Raw genomic sequence first — 26,514 nt, forward strand, 5'->3', positions numbered from 1 at the left:
GGCCTTCTTAATAGCTGTAGTATTTTTGTGGCACCAAAGAATCAGAGACGATATGCAACTTAAGAAATTTTGAAAAAGCATATTTTTTGCTAAAGCCATATCTGCATGATACAAAGGGGGATCTTTTTTACGTTAAGGGTTGCAGTTCAAAAATCGAAGTTAGTATTTTTGAGAAGCCTAAAAGACAAATATTTTATTTCTAGTGACAAACTCTGAAAAAGATTATTTTTTAGCAAAGTCGTATTGACAGGGTACAGAGAGGTTGATATTTAAGGTTAGGAGTTATAGCCCAAAAATCGAAGTTGGAATTTTTGATGAACCCAAAAATCAGAGATTCTACGCATTAAAAAATTGTGATAACGTATTTATATTTTTTGTCAAGGTCATTTATGTGTGGTATAAAGGGGTAAGAGCCCAAAAATCAGAGATGGGCTTTTTAAGGAGCGATAAAATCAAAGATTTCGTTTCTACTGAAAAATTTTGAAAAATGTTATTTTTTGGCAAAGTCGTATTAAAGTATTATAGAAGGGTTGTTTTGTTATGTTAAAGGTTGGAGACAAAAAATAGGAGTTGATATTCTTTGAGGAACTGAAAAATCACAGATTTAACTTCCACTGAAAAATTGTGAAAAACATATTTTTTTTGGCGAAGTATTATTGACGTGGTACAGAGGTGTTGATTTTTAACGTCAAGGGATGGGGCCGGAAAATCGGAGTTGTCATTTTTGAGGAGTCGAAAAATTATAAACTTTATGTGCCTTGAAAATGTTTAAAAACGTATATTTTTGGAAAATCTATATCTGTGGTATAAAGGGGATGCTTTTTAGCATTAAGGGTTGGAGCCAAAAAAATCAGAATTGATCTTTTTGAAGAGCCCAAACATCAGAGACTATGTTAACATTAAAAAATTATGAATTTTTTTTTGCAAAGTGGTTCCGATATTGTACAGCGAAGTTGTTTTGTAACGTCAGGGTTGGAGCCCAAAAATCGAAGTTGGTATTTTTGAAGAGCACAAACATCAAATACTGATTACATTGATAAATGCTGAAAAAGATTTTTTAAGCAAAGTCGTATTGATGTGGTACAAAGGGGTTAATTTTTAACGTTAAGGGTTGAAACCCGAAAATCGCATTTGCTATTTTTGAGGACCCAAAGTGATTTAAAATAATTAAGTGTGTTTCATTTTTTGAAATCTTGAATTAGATTTTAAGGGATGATTTTGAAATGTAATGCTTGTTTTTTGATATTTGAGTTTTTGGGTATTCAGAAGCCTCCATTTTTTAATTGGGAGAATATTTTTAAGCCACTTTGACACGTAATAACTGTCATAAATATAATTATTAAACAATCTGCTGTTAAAAAAACGGTCGTTAAAAGGGCCATTTATTTTCAGTAGGCTGTCATTCCGATAATGTAGTTCTCGGTCGTACCGATGCTGTCGGTAAGCACTCTAGAATAAATATGGGAGAGAATTGTAACAAACATAACCTCGAAATATACACACACGTTTTTAACAAAATCAAAATTTTTTGGAATTAACCCACCAAAAAATGTGCAGGGACGTCCGTTAGCATGTTCACTATCATTTTTTAAATTTTAAAGACAAAACATTTCTTAATTTAGGAAAAAAGCCGGGTGAATCTAAAACTGGTAAAATCGATAATTTTCTAAGTATCACATTCCCTGAAAATGATTATGCACTAGTTTTAAATTATGGGTCCTTTTTACTAGGAATACAATATACACGAATTCGAAAGTTACAAGCTTTTCGACTCCAAAAGAGCGAGCGAAATTTTTTCCGTGTGTGCATCCTCACGCATTCTTTGGAGTTCAAATGTTCTTTATTTCTATTTTACACTGTAAAAACTAGTACTCAATGTAAGACATAATTCGGTATTAAAATATTTTACGCAATAAATTAACTGCACTTCAGTTTCATCCCTCAGTTTAATAAAATATGTTCGATGTGTGCATTGAAGTAGGCTCGATATGATAGTAATGTGTCAACAAGTAAGTCTGATAAAATAAATTCTAAACTATCAAGTTTCGAAACCGGCTTAAACTTAAGATGGCATGTCTGCTTTGTGCGCACTCTAACTGTAAGAATTGTTTGAGTTTCAAGTTAACTCAGTACTTGGAGTTTATGTGCTTGTCATCTGGATGCTACGTCGGTTCCTAAGATCCTATTTAATTAGGGTTTTGCGCAAAATGTTTTCTGGATATGTTTCCAGATTTTATAAACTTTTATGTCCTAGAATCAAGAACGCTTAAAAATTTAAAAAAATTAGTCCATACACTTAAAACCTCTCAAATCACTTTCTGCACCTAAAAGAACTAATTCTGATTTTTGAGCTGATCTGGCTATATTACGGCTACGCAGGCCATCCTGTATTTCTCATAATCGGCTGCCTTGGAGGTATAAAAGCTTCGTTTCTCAGCCAACTTAAACAATCTCTGCTTGCCTGAGTCAGGCTCAGTACGTCGCGAGCGAAATGCAAAAGGCTCTTCTTGTGGGACCTCAGCTGGCCCGTCAACACTGTTTCTCATAACATTGTGACCAAGGTTAGTAGTTCTAAAAATGTATCCAGAGTTTAAACCTTAATCTCCAACTATGCCGTCATCCGCGTTAGGTCATCTGCAGCTAGACACGGAATGGGCGACGTATATGTTCCGGTTGGGTCGGGATTGGATGCTGTAAGAAACCATGATCGTAGCTTCTGGACACTACAACTTCTTATAATAAATAATAATAATAATAATAATAATAAAGTCTACTCGTTACTGAAAATTGACGTAACTTAACTTTAACCAAAGGTAGTTGGTAACATCTGCATGTGCATCACGCCAAAGTTGCTTTGATGGTACGTCGGCTGCTGAGTTTCTTTTGCGAAGAGACATTCGGGGTGACTAAGCGTTAGTTTTTTGATGAGAGAGCAAGGCTGTGACCCTATTTTGAAATTAGCAATTCGTAATTAGAAGTTAGACTCAGTAGTATGCGGATCTACCGCCTACTCTGCTTGATCGCAGACGTGGTGACTTCCGATAGGACGCGTAAGGGAGATTTGACTTTGAATGGAGCACAGATTTTATGAACGCTACCACAATCGCCGTAGAAGTTAATTCCAAATACAACGTGCTTCAATACTCTCCTTCAACATTTTACGTTTAAATCGAGTCCTTACTATCCGTAGACGATATATAAACAACACTGATCAGTAGCCCCATCGATAACTTATGACATGAATCTTGCTCTAATAACTATGGTATAGTTTCTAGGACGGGATTAAATTAAAGAGCTACCTTGCTATAGCGGGTATTGATAGCGAAATGTTCGCCTATCCAGGATATCTGTAGAACTCTGCAATATGTAAAGAAGTCTGTAGAACTTCGAAGCGTCTTCGGAGCAAAGTAGGTTATCGGCATCTCTCTAATGATTGATCTGGAAATGTTATAGATGTTTCTCTGGTGGCAATGCAAGATCGCGGGAACAGCGCGTCTTTTTTAATTCTGCCTCCGCTTATCTTGAAGTAGTGGTCAGAGTTAAATGTCCCGAAGCTCTTCAATTTTCAGTGTTCTCCGTTGATCATCATCAATTATGTTAATTCCGAGGAGGCCGCACAAATAGCAAAAAAAAAATTGAAAAAAATCTGACTAAATATATTTCTGAATATATTATATATACGAATCCAGTTGTTAAGCATCGTGCAATCCTTGCAGTGCTGGACATCTATTAAATTCATGTTCACGATTGATTTGTATTCTTTTAAAAATTTGCTACGTCACAACGAATGAGTTTGAGTATATGAAACTACAACTTCTCTAATATGTTTTCAACAGTCTTTATATTCAATATTAAAAATTCATCCCTGTTTATTAAATTTCATGATCTCTAAACGTTAGTATAAAATTTGGCATCAACATCCTTAAATTTAAATTATAAAAACGACAAAATGTTACGTCTAAAGTAAAATGTTAGTACGCTATATTTTGAGCTGTTGACAATAATGTACGCTACACTACAATGGACGTACGTTCCACTCGCACCCCCACAACGGAATTTGAATATTTTCCTTATGCTCTAATTTTGGGCTCTTTTTGGGTATCGATGCCCATTTTTTGGCTCCATTAGTTTTCTAAAAAAAACGACTTTTCGGTGGAGGTTCTGGCCGCCAGGATCTCTACTAAAGAAAATTCAAGAATTAAAAAAAATTAGCTGCCCTAGAATTGTTGGCTTTTCTGGACTCTTCTTTGCCACAAATTCCGATTTTTTCAATTGCCTTCAACTAAAACCGCTAAAAAAATCTTAAATCAAATAGAATCACCTGAATAAACTTGTCAAGGCTCTAGTTAATATATCTATCTTAACAATAATAGTTCATAACCTTGGGAACTACCCCTATCACATTTAATGAACCAAGTCTCACCTTCGATATACTAAAACATTAACAAGTATTTCAAATTAAGAATGATCACCTCACAGCTTTCCAAAGTTATGTGTGATAGTTATTTTTAATTTAAATTTTGTTGGCAATTTTGGTCGAAGGCAGCTGAAACTTGGTCCGTTAACTGTGGCAGAGCTAGTTCCTAGAGTTCGTGTAATATTAATGTGTAGATAGATATATTAGTTAGCGTCGTGAAAAGTTGTATGGGGTGATTCTTTTTATTAAAAACTTTTTTGCCTGTTTTAGGTGAAGAAAGTTGAGACTAGAATCGATAAAAGTTTATACAGGTAGTTCCTAGGGTTTGTGGAATATTACTGTGAGTGTGGATATATCTACTAGAGACTTGGAAAGCTGCTTGTGTTAATAATAATTATTAAACAAAAATTTTGACGTCTTTTGTTGTTGTGGTTTTAGTTTAAGACAGCTGAGACTGGATACTTCAAATTCGATAGTGGTAGTTCTTATGTGTGTTGGAATTTTGCTGTGAGGGTGTATGTATCTACTAGGGACTTGAAAATCTGTGTGTGTAGATTATTTTCAATTTTTAATATTTGTTACCGATTTAATTGATACAAGGTGACACTTGGTTCGTTAAATGTGATAGGAGTAGTTTCTAGGGGACATCGTATCTTTCTGAGGAGGTAGATACATTAACTGTGATCTTGGAAAGTTGTTAGGGGTGATTCTTTTCAATTAAATTTCTTTTAGGGTTCAGTTGGAGACAGCTGAGACTTGATTCGTGAAATGTTATAGGTATAGTTTCTAGAGGTTATGTAATATTACTGTGGGCATAGGTATATTAACTGGAGTCCTGTAAAATTTTATGTGTTAATTATGTTTCATTTGAAATTTTTTTTATCGTTTTATTTGATGGAAGGTGAGACTTTCATAAGCAGAGTATTTCATAGGTGACGTGGAATATTACTGTGGAAATATATTTTTTAACTAGAGTGTTTGGAAGTGTGATAAGGGTAGTTATTACGTGTTGTTTAATGTTACTTCGTAGATGAGGATATGAAAAAGATTCTTGGGAAAGTCTTTGTGCTAATTATTTTTCATTGAAATCTTTAATAATTTGTAGTTGAAGGCAGCTAAGCATGATTTGCTTAAATGCGTCAAGGGTGGTTTTTTATTTGATTTTTTATTATTACTGCGGGTTAGTGAGTACATTTTAGAGTTTTTCGAGGTTGAATAGTATAATTCATTTTCATTTGTAGATTTTTTGACAGTTTTTTGTGAACCCCATAAGACCATTGGCTTTTGATTTATATTTTTTTTAGTTTTGTCAATATCTCTATTTTTATTCTGGAATAGCTGGTAGTGTTATGGGTTGATTTCGGACAAAATAATTGGTTATTTTCAAACAACTAAAAACTAGGTCAGACTTGTTATATATTTTTTCTCGTACTTATTCCATGTATTTTTATTTGGGATTTTGTTTAAGTGCTAGGATTGATTTTTGAAAATAATTTTTCAGTCGTTTTGGGGGCCTAAAACTAGAACAAAATTCGAATATGCTTACATTTAGGATAAGTGCGTAATTTATTTTGAGGGTAATTTTTAGGACAGAGGGGTTGTTTGTTGAAAATTTATTTTTACAGTTTTTGAAAGTCCAAAAAAGCCCAAAATTTTAGCGTCAGCACCTTCATAGAAAAGGCTGGTTTTTTGAGAAAAATAATAGAGCCCGAAAATCGGGATTGGTTCCAAAAAAGAGCCAAAAAGAAGCCTAAAAGGTTGACATACTCACATTTAGTTTGAGTTTATATTTATTGTTAATTCTTTCAATTTTCTGTAGTGGAGGTGCTGGAGGCCAGCACCCTCACCCAAAAGTCAGTTTTTTGAGAAAAATAACCCAAAATTAGCGACGGTACTCAAAAAAGCCCCGTTGATCATTAATGATGTTGATTTCAAGGGGACAGCACGTACAATACATATAAAAATTATAATGAATTAGACTCAATTAATTTCTGAATATATTACATTTACGAATCTATTTGCGGAGAAACGTGCGATCACTAAAGTGATATACATCTATTAATTTCATTTTCACGATTGAATTTTGTGCTTTTAAAGATCTGCTCCGTCACAACGAATGTCCTTGAGTGCATGCAACTACAAATTATCTAATCTGTTTTTCTCAGTCTTAATATGTAAAATTAAAAATGCATGCTTTTTAATTTTTTTTTTTTTGCAGAATCAAGTTCCAAGCGGGACTCAACTGGAGTTTTCAGGATCCCAAGCCCGCGCAGACCGAAATATAACCAAACTTCTTCAAGCCAACAAAGCGGGACAGGTAACTCGTTACAGTTATGTTACCCACTAAAAAATTAACTAGTTGTAGTTATGTTACTTGAACATGACAATTTCATATCCTCTAAACGTTCTTTTAAATTTTGTTACCAGCATCCTTAAATTTGGGTTATACCAAAGAAATAGCACACCTGAAGCAAAATGTGACTACGCTGTGTTTTAAGATGTTGACAATAATGTATGCTACTTTACAATGAGCACAAAATCCTTAGAATTTTTTCAACTTCAGATTTTCAACAATCAACCGTAGTGACATTGCAACGATTTCTCTAATGTTGCTATGAATGTCGATTAGTATACGTCATTTAGAATTTTCATTAAATTCTGTTCAAAAATAAAGTTTGAGAAACACACTGCATACGAGCGCAAGTGCTAAAACCTGAATTCTATAAAGTAAACAAAAGACTGTCTAGTTTTCTCGCAATAAAATTTAACCAAAAAATTCGAAAGCGATTTGAGGTACTGTCAGGCTTTATCGTAACACTTTTTACAAGAAAATGTTCGCGTTCAAAGATCGGGGCGTCCCAAAAAATTCCTATTTTGACAACTGAACAGTTGCGTCAGTTCTTTTTTTTAAATAAAACTTTGAATAAAATTTGATTGATCCTCCTCGGAATCATTTGCAGGGTAGCTTAACGACAGTTCCCCGTAGAACAAGCAAAAGTGTGACTAAGTTTCGCAATACACTGTGCGCGCCCATAGGACCAATTAATACATCGGCGAATGATACGGAAAGGAAGATTTTTAACCCGAAATTTTACCCGACAGCTTGGTTTTCACATCGAGCCTAACGTTTGCTACTGATTATTCGCGGTCCATGTTACTTCTGGCGGGACACGTAAGGGAGGTTCAGCTATAAGTGGAGGACATATTTTAGGAACGCTCCCAAATTCGCCGTAAAATTTAAATTCGAATACAATGTGTTTTAGTACTCACCTTTTTACAGTTTAAGTTTAAATCGCTCTCCGTCACACTGTACACTATTTATAAACATTGCTTAGTAGGCTCATCGATAACTCATGAAAAGAGTCTTGCACTAATAACTACCGTATATTATCCAGGATGGACCTGAGCTATAGAGCTACCTCACTATAGTGGGTATCGATAACGAAATGTTTGCATACACAAGATATTTTTAGAATGCTACGCCAGATAGAGGAGTCTATAAAATGTCCAAGCTACATTGGAGGAATTTAGGTTTTCGAAATCTCTCTAACGATTGATCTGGAGAGGTTATAGTTGTTACGGTAGCGGCAGTACAAGACCGCGGGCAACAGTGCGACTTTTTGAATCCTGCCTCCGCTTATCTTGAAGTAGTGGTCAGATACAAAGGTCCCGAAGCTTTCCAATTTTCGATGCCTCCCGTTGAATATCAATGATATTGATTCGGAGGAGGGCGAAAGCACAATACAAACAAAAATGGGAACGAATGAAAGGAAATTAATTTCTGAATATATTATATTTGCAAAGCGAGTTGTGGAGCATCGTGCAATCCCAACAGTGGAGGACATCTATTAATTTCATCTGTTTCCACTACAATTTTTTAAAGATTTTTTTCTCACGGTCACTATCCAGAATGGAAAAAATTCAATTCTTTCTATTTTTCGTTGCAGAATCAAGTTTGAAGCGAGACTCAACAGGAGTTTTCCGGGTCCCGCGCCCACGACCACGGGAGCAGAACCAACCTTCTTCAAGCCAACCAAACGTACCAGGTAACTCCTTACAGTTACTTTCAGCCCAAAAAATTAATTTGTTGCAGTTATGTTACTTAAAGATGAAATTTCATGTTTTCTAAACGTTACCATAAGTGTTGCCACCAATAATCTTACTATTTGAATTATATCACAAAAAATGTGCCCGCTTCGCAGGAACATTCTCATCGCAAGCGGCTTGCTTCGCTCGCAAGTTTAAGCGCACCTATAGCGCGCGACTGTAGCTTCGCGCGCTTCGCGCTCGATAATTTATTTTCCTCGCCCTACGCTATCGACCTTCGTGCATAGACTTTTTAAAACTAAAGGTAAAAATATCGGCAACTGTAATTTTTTGATTGTGAATTCTCTTTTGTTAAAGCTCCTTCGGCTTTAACGAACATATCAGGGCCGAATTTACGGCGGGGCAACCTGGGCAAAAGCTCCGGGGCCGCCATATACTGGGGGCCTCCACAATCAGTGGATTCAAAAATTCCATGGCAATAAAATTTTCCATTTTTTAAGAAATTAATGATCAATTAAGTATATATCCAAATATTATATAAACATGGAGAAACTAAGCGTTGCGTTATAATTCGCTTGGTTTTTTTTTGCGCGCTGCTAGACCATATACTTATTAGATCATGCGTGCACAATTTGAAAACGCAGTACATGCCAGGTTAGATTACCAATCGGCTTTCATTTTCATTGTGAACAATCTAAATCCTACTAGATTCGATCAGCTGGCGTTCCTTGATTGATTCGATAGTGTTCTATATCTGCAACTATCTCAATACAGCATTATCGTAACTTTGACCGTTCATCATCCTTAACTGTCACACTTTATTGTATAAACGATGTTTATTACTTTCATTATTTACGTGCACCGTGTAAATTTGACAGCACACGAGATTTGATATTTAAATGATTATTGTGTAAATTTTACCAACAGATATTGCCCGGCGCGTCAACTCAGCACAATGCTCACGCGAAGTTCCGACGTTACAGATTCGTTGGATCCTCGCTGCTTGTCGTCATTCGAGCCAGCAGAGTCGAACGGAGTGAAGCATAGCGAGTATATCTATATCGTCGCACTGTGATTCAAATTTCGTTGCGTACGCGTTACAAAAGTGGAACAGTGTCTGTTTCGATGCTTTAGAACAGCTGATATCCAACCTATGATTGTTCCGAGTTCTAAATGAAGAACTGCTCCATTTCAATACTTACTTAATCGAAGCAGTTCGGTATTACTATAGCGTCGGTTCTATACTCAAACTGATAAAATTACAAATTAAATGAAGAGATCCAGTTCAAATTTTTTACCTACTGAGTTCTAATTGATGGAAAGCGTATTAGTCCAAGGCATTATTGAACTAATATAGTTACATCTTTTTTTTTGGTGCAGGAAGGGGGGGGGGGGGTAAAAGTGATTATTAACAAATTTGTAGATATTTTTTGGGTGCACAATGTTTGTCTTATCGTTTTTTACCTCTATTGCATAGTTTGACCGCAAGATGTAATATTTGATTTTTGATTAGTTTTTGGGTGGTCACAATTCAAATTTTCAATTTTTTGAAAAAATTCAAAAAGTTGATACATAATCTTGTAGGGCTATCGAAAAGTAACATTTTGCTTTCCAAGCACTATGAACAACTGTACAGAGAATTTTTGAATCATGAAAAAATGTGTACTCGAGAATTTTCAAAATGGGCTCACTTTTAGTATTTTTATATAAACCGTCTGACTAAAGGACTTGGCATTCATCTTGGGACACTATAAGAGTGCAGAAATAAAGACAGACATACAGGCAGACATATTCGTAAAAACCTGTTTTTCAAATTCGCAGGGTCTCAAAACGTGGACCTTTTGACAAAAAACTAGGGAGGTCAAACTTTACACAAATCTAATACCTTTGGTCTGCTGAGAATGTAAAAATGACTTATTTGTCATGAATAATTTTTTGATAGTTTTGTTTTTAGTTTCAATCTTAAAAACATAGCATCAAAAACATGAAAAGATAAATTTTTCGAAACGCGAAACACGAGACGAAAGAAAAAATTAAATGACAAAAGTTGTGATAAGAATGTGCCCACGCAGCGGGCACATTTTTTTTTATTGCTAATGACGTTTTTCATGTTTAAAGCCAAAATTACGCATCCTATAAAAAGTGCTTTGCAACAAATTTGTAGCTGTTTTTCAAATGCACTATTTTTGTGTATTCATCTTTTAGTGTATTTTGCATAGTTTGGCCAAAAATGTCACTTTCATGCATGTTTTGGAATCTTATAAATGCTATAACTATGGTAATTTTTGATTTTCAAAAAAATGTCATTAGGATCAATTGTTCGATTTTTTTAATAATATGAATAACCGTACAGAGAATTTCTGAATTAAAAAAAAGTGGTCTCAAAAATATTTAAAATATACGCACTTTTCGAATCGCCATCCAAACTGACTGGCTAACGAACTTGACCTTTAGTTTGGGACACTAAACAAGTTCACCATTTGCCAATCTAATAGATTAATTTTTTCACAAGTTATCGTGTTCACAGACAGACGTAATATAGGCATTCATACATATATGCATACAGACATACAAAAATACAGGCAGACAGACATACAGGCAGACACATTCGTAAAAACCGGTTTTTCGGATTCAGGGGGTCTCAAAACGTGGACATTTGATAAAAAATCAGGGGGGGGGGTCCAATTTTTAACAAATATAATACCTCCTCTGATGAGAATGTGAAAATGATACGCCTAAAGCAGAATGTAACTACACTATATTTTGAGATGCTGACAATAATATAAGTTATAATCTAATAAACACAAATGCCTTATAATAGTTTCTACTCTATGTCATTCGCAATCAACCATAGTAACATTGCATCAATTTCGATCATGTCAATAATGAGCTTGACTACATGGAACTGTCATCTTTTATGGCATGTTTTTGTTAGTGTGAACATCTAAAATTTATCCCTTTCTATTTTTTGTTGCAGATTCAAGTTGGGTACGCGACTCAACTGGATTTTTATGGGTCCCACGATCGAAGCCACTGAAACATAACCAACCTTCTTCAAGCCAACCAAGCCAAACAGGTAACTCGTTCTAAATAAGTTGCCACCAAAAGAATTAAGTTGTTGTAGTGATGACACTCAAGAAATTTCGTTGCTCTCTTAACGTTATATTAACTTTTCTTACTGACCCCCTTAATTTTTGAATAATGCAAAAAGGCGCACGTCTAAAATAACATTTACTTACACTATATTTTGAGATGTTGAATATACGAGGTGTGTTCAAAAAGTAAGGTGACTTTTCAATTTTCGCGGGCTACGTACATTCCAGTTTAAAATTTTTTGTTTTGTTGTTTTGGTACACTCGTCACGATCATATGTTCACAGTTTTGACTATATAGCTCGTCTTGTTTTTCTGGCAGAGGCGTAAAAGGTTAGAAGGGTTTGGTGTGCTCGGCAATTTTCTATTTCGAAAAAAATGGAGCAAAGAGTTTGCATTAAATTTTGTGCGAAAAATGGAATCCAGTTCTCTAAAACTCTTGAAATGTTGACAGGTAGAAGAGTCTGTAAAACCTCGAAGCTTATTTGGAGCAAATTAGTTTCTCGGCATCTCTCTAATGTGTAATCTGGACCGGTTATCGATGTTAGGCTGCGGGAAGTGCAAGATCGCTGTCCTGAACAACTTTTTATAGCAGTATTGAGAAATAGCCTACCTGCTAAGGTACCAACAAAAAGTGACCATTGGAATGAGAAAATCTAGTCGTAGCGGCTATGAGTCAATTGCTGTGACTAGGTTGCATGGTTACGATCACCATATTTCGAACCATACATTGACGAATCTCTTAAGTACAGCTTTCATTTTTCTATCAATTGTACGCTCATCAAGAAAAATAATCAATAAGAATAATCAATCAATCTAACGCATTTTTAAAGTGGAATTCCAAAATCTATTGAACATAATAATTTCGATGAAGATAAATAATATCATAATACGCAATTCTAGAACTTTTTTACCTTTACTCAAAATTCATAGACTGTTTTCCTTTTTTGAGGTAAGAATCATATTCACCGATCGATTCATGAGACAGTACAGAAAAAAATGATAATAGCAGTATGATGAAGAGTATTAAAAGGAACTGAAAATTAGACTCGATTTTAAATATTATTACGTTTCATTCATTACGTTAAAGATGTTGAAACAAGAAAACATCCAACCCTAATTGATGCGAGCATACTTAAAAGCTGATACACAAGCTTCCCCGTTTCCTAGTCGCAGCGACTACATCATTCGAGTAGAAGAACCTAGAGTCAACCACGCGGTCATAAACTTAAGATCATTTTTAACTATTATTATCCTACTTCCGCTCAACTTAAAATAGTGATCGTTGACTGTCCTAAAGTTCTTCGATTTTTTATATCCCTCGCTGTTCCTTCGATGTGTTTGATGTCGAGAAGGCGGTAGGTAAAGTAGAAATAAAAACCGAACAAAATTAGAATAATTAGGTTATGAGAATATTAAAGAACTCAGCGATTCGAAAGAATGAAACTGCAAATTATATAGCATGTTTTTTTCAGTGTAAGAATTATAAATTGAATATTAATATATTGCTATGTTTTCTTCTAGTGTTCAGTTCACAAAATGACTTACCTGAAATTTTCCTGGACTCGGGCTCACACTCGCCCGAATGCAACCTATCCTCTTTGATCCAAACAAGCCGATCAGCTGACCAATCTACCTTGCGTAAGTAATCTTTAAATTTTAAGTGACTAGTAGTAGTTATACTACGTGCACAATAATACGTGTAAATATAATGAATACAAAAAAAACGTATAGCAGTCTATAATTCAGATCGTATAAGTTAATTACAAGAATGTCAAAAAAGTTTCTATCATGTCAATGTGACAATTTCTTCGTTTAAGTCAGTTTAAAATCTCTAAAATTTTCTTCTTCATAAAGTTGTTTTTTTGCATTGAAATAATTTAACACTGATTTTAGAGCTATTAATTTTGCAAATTAGATGAATGGTAGTCATTTTTGAAACACGGACAAAAATTGTAATTTTATACAGAAAATTGTGAAATCAACTAATTTTTTACGCCTTTAAAATAAATTGAAAAGACTGCAAAAACCCTTATTGAAATTTTATTTAAAAAATTTGTTTAATGGTATCACCAGAAATATAAATGATTGAAAGTGATTTAAAAATGAATCCACTATAAATTTAACTATTCGATTTGCATTTGTCAATTTCGATAAAAATTAACCTTTGGCATGTTCCTTACTTTTGGTGGCAATTGTTTTGATTTTGACAATGAGATATTTGAAGGGATTCGGGCCATTATTATTATTCCAGTGATTTATTAAACTTTTACTCAGGCAAATCCGGTTATACATCATAGCCATGGACTGAGTCAAGTGACTGATAAGATTAGAATGTTATAAGTTCATTCAAATAATTTAATACGATAGTTAAAACCTCCTGCGATGATGTTATAGGTATACAATTACGAGCGGCCACAATCGTTGGAAGTGGCAACAGTCACCTCTGAATGGTTTCTTAGAGTTAGCGTCTGCCAGTCCACGGGATTTTAGTCGCTCGCTTCCTGATGATCAAGAAAGTTTCTTACAATGCGACAGGTGTTTAATAAAACTGCCTTTGAGCTGCTCCGAATACCCTACTGACCTCTAAATGTTCAAGATGTTTAGTGCAACTTGCGTGCACATTGCCTATAGCCGAATCACAATGGGATGAATAAATGCACGATTCACATTCCTCCATATGGTCTTTACTTCATGCCTTAACTCGCTATATTTGTGGATCTTGGTTGTTTAGGTTGACTGCAAATTTTGGTTAAGCGGACAAGCAATGTCGATGATGTAGGCTCATCCACTTTTTTTTCGCATCACGATGTCAGGTCAATTCGCTCGGATGTAACAATCCGTTTGGATAGTAACATCCCAATATAAGATGTAATCTTCTCTTTCTAATACGGACATTGGAAAGTATCTATAGAAGGGCATCCATTCTTTTAAGTGTCTTAGGTATAGGGGAAGTTCTTGATTCATAATGCCCGCTACATCATTATGTCTGTGCGTATATTCTCCCTGAGCCATTACGCGACGGCCACCAATAATGTGCTCGATGGATTCGTTGGTATCTTCACATAATCGGCACCGGTCAACCACATCTTGATGTAACACGTGTTTCTGATAATTCCTGGTGCTGAGAACCTTGTCCTGTATTGCAATGACGAATCCTTCCGTCTCTGGATACAGAACACCCTTTCTCAGCCAAATATTAGATGCCTCATTATCCACTTCATTTTGATCTAACGTGTTGGGGTGCTCGCCATGGATGGCTTTCTGCCTACATTGTATTTGTAATTCCACTATGGTTTCTGCCCTGATATTCAAGGCCCCATCTGAGGACAAATTTAAAGGCGTGTATTCAAGATCCGCTTGAAAGATGGTACTGTAAAGCGCAACATTTCGTTTACTGTTAAAATAGTCTCGCAACTGTATAACTTGTGACTCACGCAGTTTTTTGACATCTACAACGCCCCTGCCCGCTAAATTTCGTAGTAGAACTACCATTTTAATCACTGAATTTCTGTGGTATATTCGGTGCTTCGTCATTTTTACGCTGGCCTGCAGCCATTGCCTCGATGTCATTTTCGAACTTGTTTCCTAACTCTGCGGTCCCTAATTTCCCTCTGATTAAGTTCACTGTTCTACATTCATCTAGCCCGAACTCCATGTGGATATCATTGGAAAACTGCTTTGTGACATCAATCATTTTCTGCAGCTTCTGGTCTGAACTAGCGTACAGCTTCAGGTCATCCATATAAAGTAGATGGGTCACTTGATGACTATCCTCATTATCATGAATTCTGAACCCATGAGACATGCTGTTTAGTATGTTGCTCAATGGAATCAACGCTAAACAGAACCATAGTGCGCTGAAGGAGTTTCCTTGAAATATACCCGTCGTAAAGCTTATTGATCTAGTTATCCTTGGCTTTCCATGATGCAAATACTTCATTCTTGTACCCTCTTGTAGCCTCATCGAATGACTTAGAAAGTCAATAAAGCGTGGGAGATTTTGTAAGGCTTTTACACTTCAAGTAAATAGTCTTGCGGCACGAAAGAAAACGCTTGCTTGTAGTCAGTTTATGCCATGCGTAAGTTCCTTTGATTCTTACGAGCTTGAGTCATGGCGACAGCGTCTATAGTGACTTGATCTTTACAGCCTCGTGAGTTTTTACAACATCCTTTTTCTTCTTCTGTAAGAATGTCATTCTCGTCGCAATGAGATTATACTTCATCTGCAAAGATAGCTGTAAGACATTTATAAATTGTTGGAAGACAGGCTATCGGTCGAAAGCCAGATGGATTTTGAGCGCCTGGTTTTTTTTGGTATCATATACGTAGTACCTTGGAGCATAAAACCTGGTATCAGATCTGGGTGTTCAATGATCTTCTGAAAACACCTTGATAGCGCAAGATGTACATTCATCAGATACTTCTACTAGAAGATGTGCACCATGTCCGGACCTGGAGCTTTCCAATGACTTACCCTTTTCAAGACAGCTGAAACCTCCAAAGCATTGATGTTTGTCAGATGCATTTCAGGGTTATTTCTTGCCCTTGCTTCCTCCAGTTTAAACCACGCAGTGTCCCAATTGCATCTGTTCATTTTGCCTCAAACACCCGATGAGTAATTAGTCATATCTTCCAATTGAGGGACTTCGGTGTCTTGGTGGTTATTTGGCTTTACTCTCAGTTCACGATAAAACCATCTTTTATCTGTCTGAAAGTTTTGATTTTGTTGCCTTCGTGAATTACTTTGCTTGTACCGACGCAGTCTGGCTGTAAAAACATCAAGTCTCTGTCGTTGAGAGTCTAAAATTTCATCCAATATTGCTGGTGTGAATGTCTTCATGTGCCGAGGGTGGATGATTTTAGTAAGATGGTTTATCAGCTTTCTGGTTCTATTTCCTTTTTTATATTGAGTTAATCGACCCAATTTGCACCTTAATTTGCTCACATCCATATCCAACCTTATCTTCCATGGTGGGTCTCGATCCCTTGCTTGGACAAAAACTGCATTTGCAGGCCTAGTTTTCCGGCCCAACGTTCTAACGGTTGTCACAGCTACACAGTATATAAGAGTTTGCACCTCTAACGCAGTCTGTGCTACATTCAAATAAGTAGGTAAAACCTTGCTGTCAAGATATGCTATTAGTGCACGCAGATCATTTGTGATGTTCATTTTGGACAGAGAATGCCTTAGTGTTGGTTCTACATATCTGAACTCTAATAAAACATAACCAAAATCCCTTTCTAGGTGCTGTAGTTTTTCTGAGATTTCCCTATCCACATCATCGTTAGTAATATCCGGATGTGGTTATAATGAATCCGGTGCATGACGTTCATTATCCCTAGCACCTATGCCTTCAGCATCATCCATGTCTTCGTTATCCACATCTTCCAAGGCGAGCTCATCAATAGGAAGCACTGGAGCAAGGCCCTAATCTCAGACTGTAGGACTGTTGCGTAGGACGCCATGGCAATTCTGAATCCCATTCCATTCCTTCTACGATCTACACCTGCTCCAGCATTCTGCTTGTTCCTGGAGCCATCTGTAAACCAGCTGTCTCCATCACTGGGCAGGTGTGCCTCACCGTTAGCCTATTCCTCATTCGTGCATAGACGAACTCGGTACAGCAGGCGCGCCTTTTAATTTCCGATGAGCCCCAAGTTATATTTTGAAACCTATCAATAATTTTGAACAACCCCTCACATTCAGCCCTATTACTATTACCCGAGTAACGTAATTTGGCCCATTTTATACTTTTGGCCAGCCTTTCACGATTCGGTTTCACTGTGGAACGATATAAATGTGGATAAAATCAGAGAAAATAAAACAGGATGTGTAATATACCAACACGTAAAGACGCATATTACAAACAATTCTTTGCAAAATGGTCTACCTACAGTTCAGAAAGAGACTGATCTTAGAATAGGTGGAAGCTCAGCGCATAATAAAAGGTAATACGTATAGAAGAGAAGTATCTGACCAGTTGTCGTAAATTTTACGACAGCGCGCCCGCTGAAAGTTTAATCTCCAGGCCGCCTTCATAGCCATCGTAGGTGTCGACTTCGAAGCACCACTGATACCTCTTGGAATCAGTCCCCTGATCCTTTTCAGTCGGGACTTCACAGTAGACAGTTCGATCCTGCTCTACCAGACGACTGCCGCATAGGTTAGTCTGTGTCGCAGGATCGCTGTGTAGATCCACATAAGTGTCTCTGGTTTCAAGCCCCAGCTTTTCCGTATGGCTCTTCTACAGAGCCAAAGATATTTGGCTTGCCCTCTAGGTATTAGGCTTGCCTCCTAGACATTTGGCTTACCCTTTGATTTCCAGTTTTTTTTCAGCCAATTTCACTGTACTCGTGGTTCCCCACTTGTACCTTCTGTCAAAAACAACTCCATCCGTCTTACTCGGATTGACTAATAGTCCAGTTCTCTTACACCATGAATCTACTATTCTTAGTACTTGCTGCATTACTCCGAAGAGCGCAGCCAGATGATGATTGCGTACGATAACAAGTATAACGACCGCATAGCCTACAGTATGCCTAGAACCCTGAATCGTGAGTAGATTAAGCAGTTCATCCACTACCAGGCACAACAGCGAGGGTGATAAAACACCCCCCCTGCAAGCATCCCGAGTCAACAGTTCCACATAAAGTGGTATCACCCTTAGTCGTTGTTAGATTTCTATCAGCTAAAATATGGTAGGGCCATTCCACGATTGCAGTGAGCACACCGTGTGCGATCATAACTGCCCTGATCACCTCTACAGAGGTGTGGTTGAAGACTCATGCGATGTCCATGAAGGCTCCAATCGCGAGGCCTTTCTGCTTCAGCTGTCCTTCAACTAGGTTAACTTCTGTGGTTAGGGCCAGACTAAGGACCAGCCCTATAGGCGTGTTGTTGCTTGTGAAGAGGACTACTTGCCAAGACCTTATCGCAGATATATCTTTCCACGAGTCTTTCAACTGTTTTTAGTAGGAAAGATGTAAGGCTAAAAGGTCGAAATCCTTGGGTCAAGTATACCTGATCCAGCCTGCTTTCGGAGTAAAGACTACTCTCGCACCCCTCCATGCCGCCAAAGCATAACCCAACGTCAGACTAGCCCTAGCAAGACTTCCGGCCCACCTGACCCTGACTGGGGTAACAATCTCGTTAACTCGCCGCCGTTTTGGGGCCAGTTGGGTGGAAGGCCGCTTGGATTCCTTGGAGGTGTCGTCTTCTCTCTTCCTAATTTTCTAAAGCCCGGAAAATGTGTTTTGATCAGGTGAGCCAAAGTATCCCCGTCAGACTCTGAGTATCCACTGCCGGGCAATTTCAGAGTCCCGAGAATAGCATCCGGATTTCGAGAAAGCAACTTATCCAGTCTGGCTGCTTCTGCTCTTTTCTAGATATTAGTGCAAAATTGGTCAAGCTTTCATAATTTGCCTTACGTATTGCATTCCTATAGTCATCCGTCATCGATGTAAATGAAGTCCATAGTTCCTGCGTGTTGCCAGAATTGGCACGTCTGAACCTGTCTCTGGTTTTCCTGCGAAGCTCTTCGAGTATCACATTTCACCAGTATGTCTCTGCCGCCATCTCTAGTGCATCCACGTCTCTAATTGATCTGGGCAACCCTGAAAGTGCACATCTTAGTTCTGTGGAAAACCGAACACAGTCCGTTCTTTTTGGACTTCTAACCCATTTAGGGCCGATGGGTACAGCGGATTCTAACACGAACTCTAGCTGTGAGTGATTTACGAGAGTGGGGCTCATCTGAGCAGACGACGAAGACCCCTTACCTTGCAGTATTCCATTAGTGTACGTAACTCCACTGATGGATTGGATTCAAGCCATGGGAGGAAGTGAAGGTCAGGAAAGCTATCTCTTTTAGATGGAAAGATATGGGACGATAGAAAGTGGGCGTAGGTGCTTCCGTAGGAAGGGGTGAGAGAGAAGAATAACCTTATGATGAGAATAACCTTATGAAGAAGACGGGTTATCCATAAAACACACTCGAATTTGAATTAAAATTGGCCAAATTTTAACTGAAAATAATAAATACAATTGTATAACTCATGAATTGATAATTTACGATTGTTAATCATTTTTTTTTATATTATTGTTCATCTGTTGAGTTACCTTTAGGTTTCATTGGCAATACAATAATTTGATCCCAATGCTTACTTTCCTTGAAGGTTTCTTTCTATTTTCGAGTTTCGGACCCTACCTTTTTGTTGAAGAGGGGACTTAGGTAATAGTTTGAGGGTTTTTGACTGAGCAGGCTCGAAGCTTGGGTCGAGGCTCATCAGTTTTCCAACCAAGTTTAAGGCGATTGTAGCTTAATCGATTCTTAAACAGATTAAAGACAGATGAAATTAAAATCACATGTACCTTTTAAGACTATTCAAGTATTTTATTGATTACATTTTTCAAATCCTATTTTCTTTTTCTTTCGGTTGCTTTTAAATTATTTTTCCGAGTCGATCATCTCCTGGTGTTGTAGGGAGTGACAAGTTGGCTGATATGTTACTTTGTAGCTTCTAAAAGTTGCATCTGTTCAATTTTTTAAACCTCGGTTTGTTAATGATCTATTAGCTATTAATTTAAGTAGTTAATCACATAGGAAGGTGTAACCATTGAATATATACACATACAATAATTTCCATGGGCCCCTAATTCTTTTTGTCTTCTGTAGAGACAAAAATAGGTCAACCATTTCTTTAAGAATAAAAAATAATAAACTGTATCAGTTAACAAGTGGATATGGATGAACAATAGCTTTAATGACAGGATAGTTTAAAGTCGCAACGCAACTCAATTCTTAAATATGGTATAGAAATAAGGATCGAAATTGATTTGATAAAACCTAAAAATAGAAAAGGATACTGTGGCGAAAAAAAAATTAAGTCACTTTTTGAATTTACGGCACTTTTTCACCTTAGGTACATTGATTTTTAAATCTGCAGATTTATCCTTTTGCCTTTGGCATCACAATCCTTAACTCTTAGATATCAGTACCGTTAGCCGGGAAGATATAATCTATTCTTTGAAAACAAATAGAAAAAATATCAGTTTCAGTTTATGTATGTAATTCCTCAGAAGATTACATTACAGTTTTCCATTTAAGTTTGAATATTTATGATATTTAAAAAAATTTAGTTGAGGTTTACCCATACGAACACTCTATGGTTGAAAATTTATTCAGTTTTTTCCAAGTTATTAAATTTTCACGCAACAAAGATAAATTTGTTACGAATTTTCATCAAAATATTAAAATTTTTAACCAAGAAAGATTTTTCTGTGTAGGATAATGAGAAATTGAAACAAAACTGTTGAATTTTTATGCCGGAAAAAAATTTTGTAGGAGGAAGTAATATTTTCAACCAGGGAATGTTAATTTCTAATAAAAAAGTGAATGTTTAATCAAATAGTTAAATTTTCAGCGACATTTATAGATTTTTCAATAAGAAGACCGATTTTCTACAAAAATACATTTTGAACAAACTAGCCAGAAAAAAAGAAATGTTAATCAAATGAATTAATTTTCAGGTCAAAAAGATGAATTCTCTACAAAAAAAAAATTAAATTTTCTTAGTAGCTACATTTTTAACCCAAAAAGACGTTTCTCTAACAAAACAGTTCAATTTCAATTCGAAAAGTATGACTTTAATTGAATGTAGTTGATTCATTTTTGTATCGACAAACCAACTGTTTGGTTGAAAAATAATCTGTTTTGGTTGAAGATTCTACCCTTTTATTGGAAATTTGTCTTTCGGTTGAAGATTTATCTTTTTGGTAAGAAATTTGTCTATGTTTATTGAAAATTAACCTTATTAGTTTCAAATTATCCTTTTTGATAATAATTGGACTATTTGTTCGAAATATAAACTATTTGGTTGAAAGTACAAATATTTGTATTTGACATCTTATGAATTCAAATCGTTTTTATTTGATTTGAATACAGTAACTTTCATCATTAATTTGTTTAAAAAATATATTTCCCATTTATACCATTTGAATGTTTTTTGGAACTTTGACTAGATCAACTGGCAGTATCTAGCGGCTAGTAAACTCCTTTATTTACCATCTCACGAATGGAGATCCGCTAGGGAGAGTTTAGACAAGTGGGAATCGTTCCTGATTCATTAGGATTAACCGGAATACGGAAATACTTTCTAGCGCACGATTTTCATATAATAAACAATTTCAATGTCAAAACTATTTCCGTATTTCGTTTTGCCCTACGCGACTGATTTACGTTTTTTAACTCCCCATACAGTTCTCTACTTATACTAACAGATATTTTCCTAGTGTACACGGAATTAATTAATCCCTTTTTTGTTTAAAAAAAATAGGTGAAATAGGGCACACAGGAATGCCTGAAGGAAATGTTCGGGTGGATCGACATGAGCAGATCTTTATTCCTGGTGAGAGCCATTTTTATCTCCAAGCGCCAGATAATCGTGTCATTGCTGCAACTTTAAAGCTAGCCTACCTGGTAAATGGTGTTCCTAGCTGGTTAAATGTAAAAATTTCCTGTAGAAAAGTAGATTCACCTGATCGCATTTTCCTCTACAATCACGGTTTGCAAAATACTTTTCTAAAAGGGGAAATCAGTGAAAATGAACCTCAGAATAATGACAGTTATGTTAAAGGATACAAGTGTTTTATAAAAACAGAAGACAAAAGGATTCTTTACGGAGCAGATCTTGTGCAACTTCCTGCAGGCGAAGAGATGACTTTGCCTACAAGGACAGCCGTTTATGTACGAGTACCAGGAAGCAACCTTATCTATGCGGGGGTGCTAAAACCTCTTGGATTTCTGAATGCACCTAGGTGGCTTACTCGGTAAACACAAAGAGCTGATACTCAATATCGTCCAGAGAAAATTTTGCCTCTGTAAAGTTCTTTATTACAAAACATGTAAATTATTTTTTGTTTATTATAAAATACATAAAGAGATTTCAAGACACTTTTTGTAGATCATAACATTAACTTTGTAGATTGCCAATCGGGTTTTGAGTTTACATCATATTTCAAAAGGTTACCCGATATTTCTAAAGAGTTCAAAAGGCTTCGAAAAGGATAAAAGGTTTTAAAATATTCAGAATGATTTTAAACATTTCACAACTATTTAAAAAAGGCATTCACACCAGATTTCAAATGTTTCGTAACAGTTTAGTTTTAACTTAATCAAACCGTTCGGAATAGAAAAAGGGATAGAATGGAGAGAGGAAGCATTGACGGCAGGGTAGATGTAAAATTTGCCCCAAGAATCTGAAAATGTTCAGAACACCACCAGAAAAAGATCCAAATAGAGCGTGGGAGAAAGTCAAGGGTTAAGATAAAGTTGAAGTTGAACATAAAGGGCCGATAAAAGTTAAAAAGTTAAAGTTAAAAGAGTTGTGTGCAATGGTGAAAGAGATCATAAGGGCGAACGAAAAAATGAAGGAAGAAGAGTGAAGGAAAGCAAGAGATTAGCATAGAAATGACAAATCTTAAAAAAGAGATGCGAACAAGGGAAGAAGTTAGGGAAAATTTAGAATCACTATGCAGGCTTTAGAATAAAGATTAGAAACGCAAAATGAGTATAACGAAAAACCAACACAGTTGGCAAGTAGGATGGCGAAGATGGAACAATTAGACCAGGGGTTTTTTATGGGGAGGGTGGAAATAAGGAGAGGTAAAGGTTAAGAGAAATAATAAGAATTTTAGGAATGAAAGGAAGAGATGAAAGAAAACGGAAGAGAGTGATAAAGGTTCTAAGATTATAGGTGCAGGAAGCGAAGGAAAGCATGGAAGATGTGCTAAAGAGGATAGTTTGTAAAGTAGAGATAGTGGAAGTGTGAAGTGTAGGAAAGGAAACGAGGAAAGGAGAAAAAATGGTACTGGTGAGACTAAAGAAATATCTACATAAGAGGGAAGTGGAGACAAACAAAAGGACGTCATATGGAAACTCAGAGAGAATAGAGGGTGATTTGACAGAGATATAAAGGAATATACAGTATATGTTTAGGGGAAACACTACTGTGAAAGCGTGAAAATTAGGTGACATTCATGAATTTTTTTTTAGGAAGAAATAATTATGTGAGGATCGGACAAATAATAATTCATTTAAAATATATTCAGCTATATTCGCGGAAATTTGTATTTAAATATATTAAAAATTGTATTAGTAATAAAAAAATGATCCCTCCTTGTGGCAACGATACAGCAGTGAAAAATCATCTGAAAGCAAAAAACAAAAAATTTTATTCATCTGTACAACAATCGCTATCGTTACGTGTGTCGGTTTTTTCATTTATTTATTTATTTATTTTAGAAAATGGCGCCGGCTTGAAAAATCAGTTCATTTTTGACCCCCACTTTTAAGGGCTTGCAAAAATATTAATTTTCAGAATTTTGAAAAACGGCCACGTACAACCTTAGCCAATATAAGTACAAAATTTTCAAACAAAAAAAATTGAAATCGGTTCATTAGTTTTCGAGAAATCGATGCCACCATGTTAAAAAAAGTCGCTTTGAGAAAAACGTGTTTAAAGTTTTCATTGCATGTGAGATAGCGCTAGTTAAAATAATATGTGAAATATTAATACTTACATCAAACTGTCTGATTTCGAAGGGACATAAAAGTATAAATAGTTTTAAATCCGTAGAAAGATATATAATAAACAGGTTCTCAGATTGCAATGGTCGAGCGCAGCGGCTAATACAAAGGGAAGCGTTGTAAATCTCTACCTGCACTTATTGTATTGGGTATAACTTCGTCAATTTTTAAGATTTTAAGTTGAAAATTTTTCTAAATATTTATAAATATATATACTTTCAGAAAATGCAACACAAAAAATAGATTTTTTGGGCCAGTAATAGTGGTGTTTCCCTTTAAAGAAAATAGCGAAAAAGTAAAGAAGTAAGGGATAAATAAAGTGGGTTCAGTATGGAAGAATACAGATGCAAGGTATATGGTGGAATTTGGATAAATAGAGAGAAAAGTCAAGTGCAAATAAGGAGAGGAAATAAGTAGATGAAAAGAGATGCGGAAGAGTAAGGAGCGTGTTCCCACGAGGTTGCAAATGACTAGTTTAAAATGCAAAGAGGAACAATAACAATGGCAGAGAAATGGGAGGAATAATTATAGGAGAAAGGAAGGAATGTATAATAGGGAAGGATGAGAAAGAGATGAAAGAACAAAAAAAAAGGATTGATAGAAGAAGAGGTAGGAATGAAATGTGATGTGCAGGAGAAATCGGAGGAAATAAGAGAATTCATAAAAAAAAGAAGTGTCCAAGCTTCTAAAAGGGGGGATTCTAATGTGAGAACAGGAAATAAAGGAGATAGGAAACGGAGAGAAGATAGACGTCAAAATTATTTCAATAAACTTATTCTAAAGAAAAAAGTTTCATCTTCTGTTTAAGCCCTGAACGAACTCCGTAGAAAGTTAGATTCGTGCCCCACGTTCTTTCCAAACACAATACACCAAACTCTCGCTTCAGTCACTTTTTCTTGGCCTTCCTAGCACTGCTGGCTCATGCTGTTTCTCAGGGGAGGAGGGCGACAGCGGTTGCGACATTATATATAGATATATATTCCAATTAAAAACGATTCAGGCGACCCTTACTGTTTACGTTTCTATCCCCCGAAATCAGTCCAAGGCCATTTAAAGGCCACCCCCGAAACTTGACTGAAAGCGAAAGTTTAGTGTATTTAAGAAACTCTACGTAGAGTTTTTAATTAAATTAAAATATTGTTATTTATTTACGGTTTACAGTTTATCACCTAATTATCTAGAACTATAATTCTAATTTTCATATTGAACTGATAATTTGATTTTATAGAACATTGCTTGTCGCTTCTGAAAAACAGACAAATGTGGCAGGTTCACTTTTGCTGTCTTAAAAATCAATTTTCTACGCGAAATTAATAATAATAATGTTCTAACTCAAAAGAAGAATTTTCAATAAAACAAATTATTTTTGATGAAAAACGATACATTTTTGACCAAGAATGGAACATTTAAATTTTAAGCAAACAAAAATTCAGAACCAAAAGAAAAATTAATCTTTAAAGATGAAATTTTGAGAAAGGTGTTCAACTTTTAACCAAGAGATTGAATTTTCAACCAAAGAAGATTAATTTTCTACGGGAAATGTAATAAATAGTTGATAAATAATATACAATTAAAGCTTCGATTCTGATTATGTATACAAACTAAGACTGAATTATAGGAAAATTTTAGTATAGTTTATCAACATTATGTACCCAATAAGAGTGAATAAATTCAAATTCAACAAAAACGTTTTTGTTGAATTATTCGGTTACTTCCACATAACGAATGTTTCTTGGCTCAAACTTCTGGAAAAACAGAATATTCAGATAATCCTCATTCGATATTGGCACAGTCACATTGGCAATAATGGACACAAAAGGTTTGATTCGATTACTCCAATGATACATTCGTGATTATTTTCCACGTGTATTCCTACTTTGCAATATCCTGGTAGTAAATCGGATGGTAGACCTGGTAAGTATGAACTATCGAAATGATGAATATTGTAAAGTTGAATTGGAAGAGGATGAACTGCGTCTTTCTTATGTGGAAAAACTAATTCTGCAAAAAAGAAGACAAATATTAAATGAACTACATTTTTTATCTTGCATAGTTTTGACTTTCGACAATAAGTATATTATTTATTAATTATATAAGCCCGTCCTTATATGACTTTTAATTGTGTTAGTTAATATTTACTCTTTATTACATAGTCCAACATAATTAAAAATTTATGATGATAATTAAGTTTAAATGTTAACACACGAAAGCTGCCTCCTTTTTTCACGTTCAATTTCAATTAACATTTGAATTAAGTTGGGCCCTCAATGTTATTACATTGAGGTCGAAGCAAGCCGATGGTTGTAGGCGTTGTAAGGACGAGGTAGAAGGAAAATGTGCGGGTAATCACTCAGAGGACACATCAGAA

The 26,514-nt window shown here is 35.8% G+C and overlaps 1 protein-coding gene across 1 annotated transcript in view; it reads left to right on the forward strand.

Moving 5' to 3' along the window:
* Positions 1-22,393, forward strand: part of LOC117176604 — a 165,811-nt gene extending 143,418 nt beyond the window's left edge. The window contains exons 3-6 of the mRNA XM_033366858.1: positions 8,365-8,463; positions 11,442-11,540; positions 13,081-13,197; positions 21,895-22,393. Of these exons, the coding sequence (XP_033222749.1) occupies positions 8,365-8,463; positions 11,442-11,540; positions 13,081-13,197; positions 21,895-22,391 (812 nt within the window). The 3' untranslated portion in view covers positions 22,392-22,393. The remainder of the gene's footprint in view (positions 1-8,364; positions 8,464-11,441; positions 11,541-13,080; positions 13,198-21,894) is intronic.
* The last annotated feature ends 4,121 nt before the right edge of the window (positions 22,394-26,514 follow it).

Source organism: Belonocnema kinseyi, chromosome 1 (assembly GCF_010883055.1).
Source record: "Belonocnema kinseyi isolate 2016_QV_RU_SX_M_011 chromosome 1, B_treatae_v1, whole genome shotgun sequence".
In the NCBI taxonomy this organism is placed as follows: domain Eukaryota; kingdom Metazoa; phylum Arthropoda; class Insecta; order Hymenoptera; family Cynipidae; genus Belonocnema; species Belonocnema kinseyi.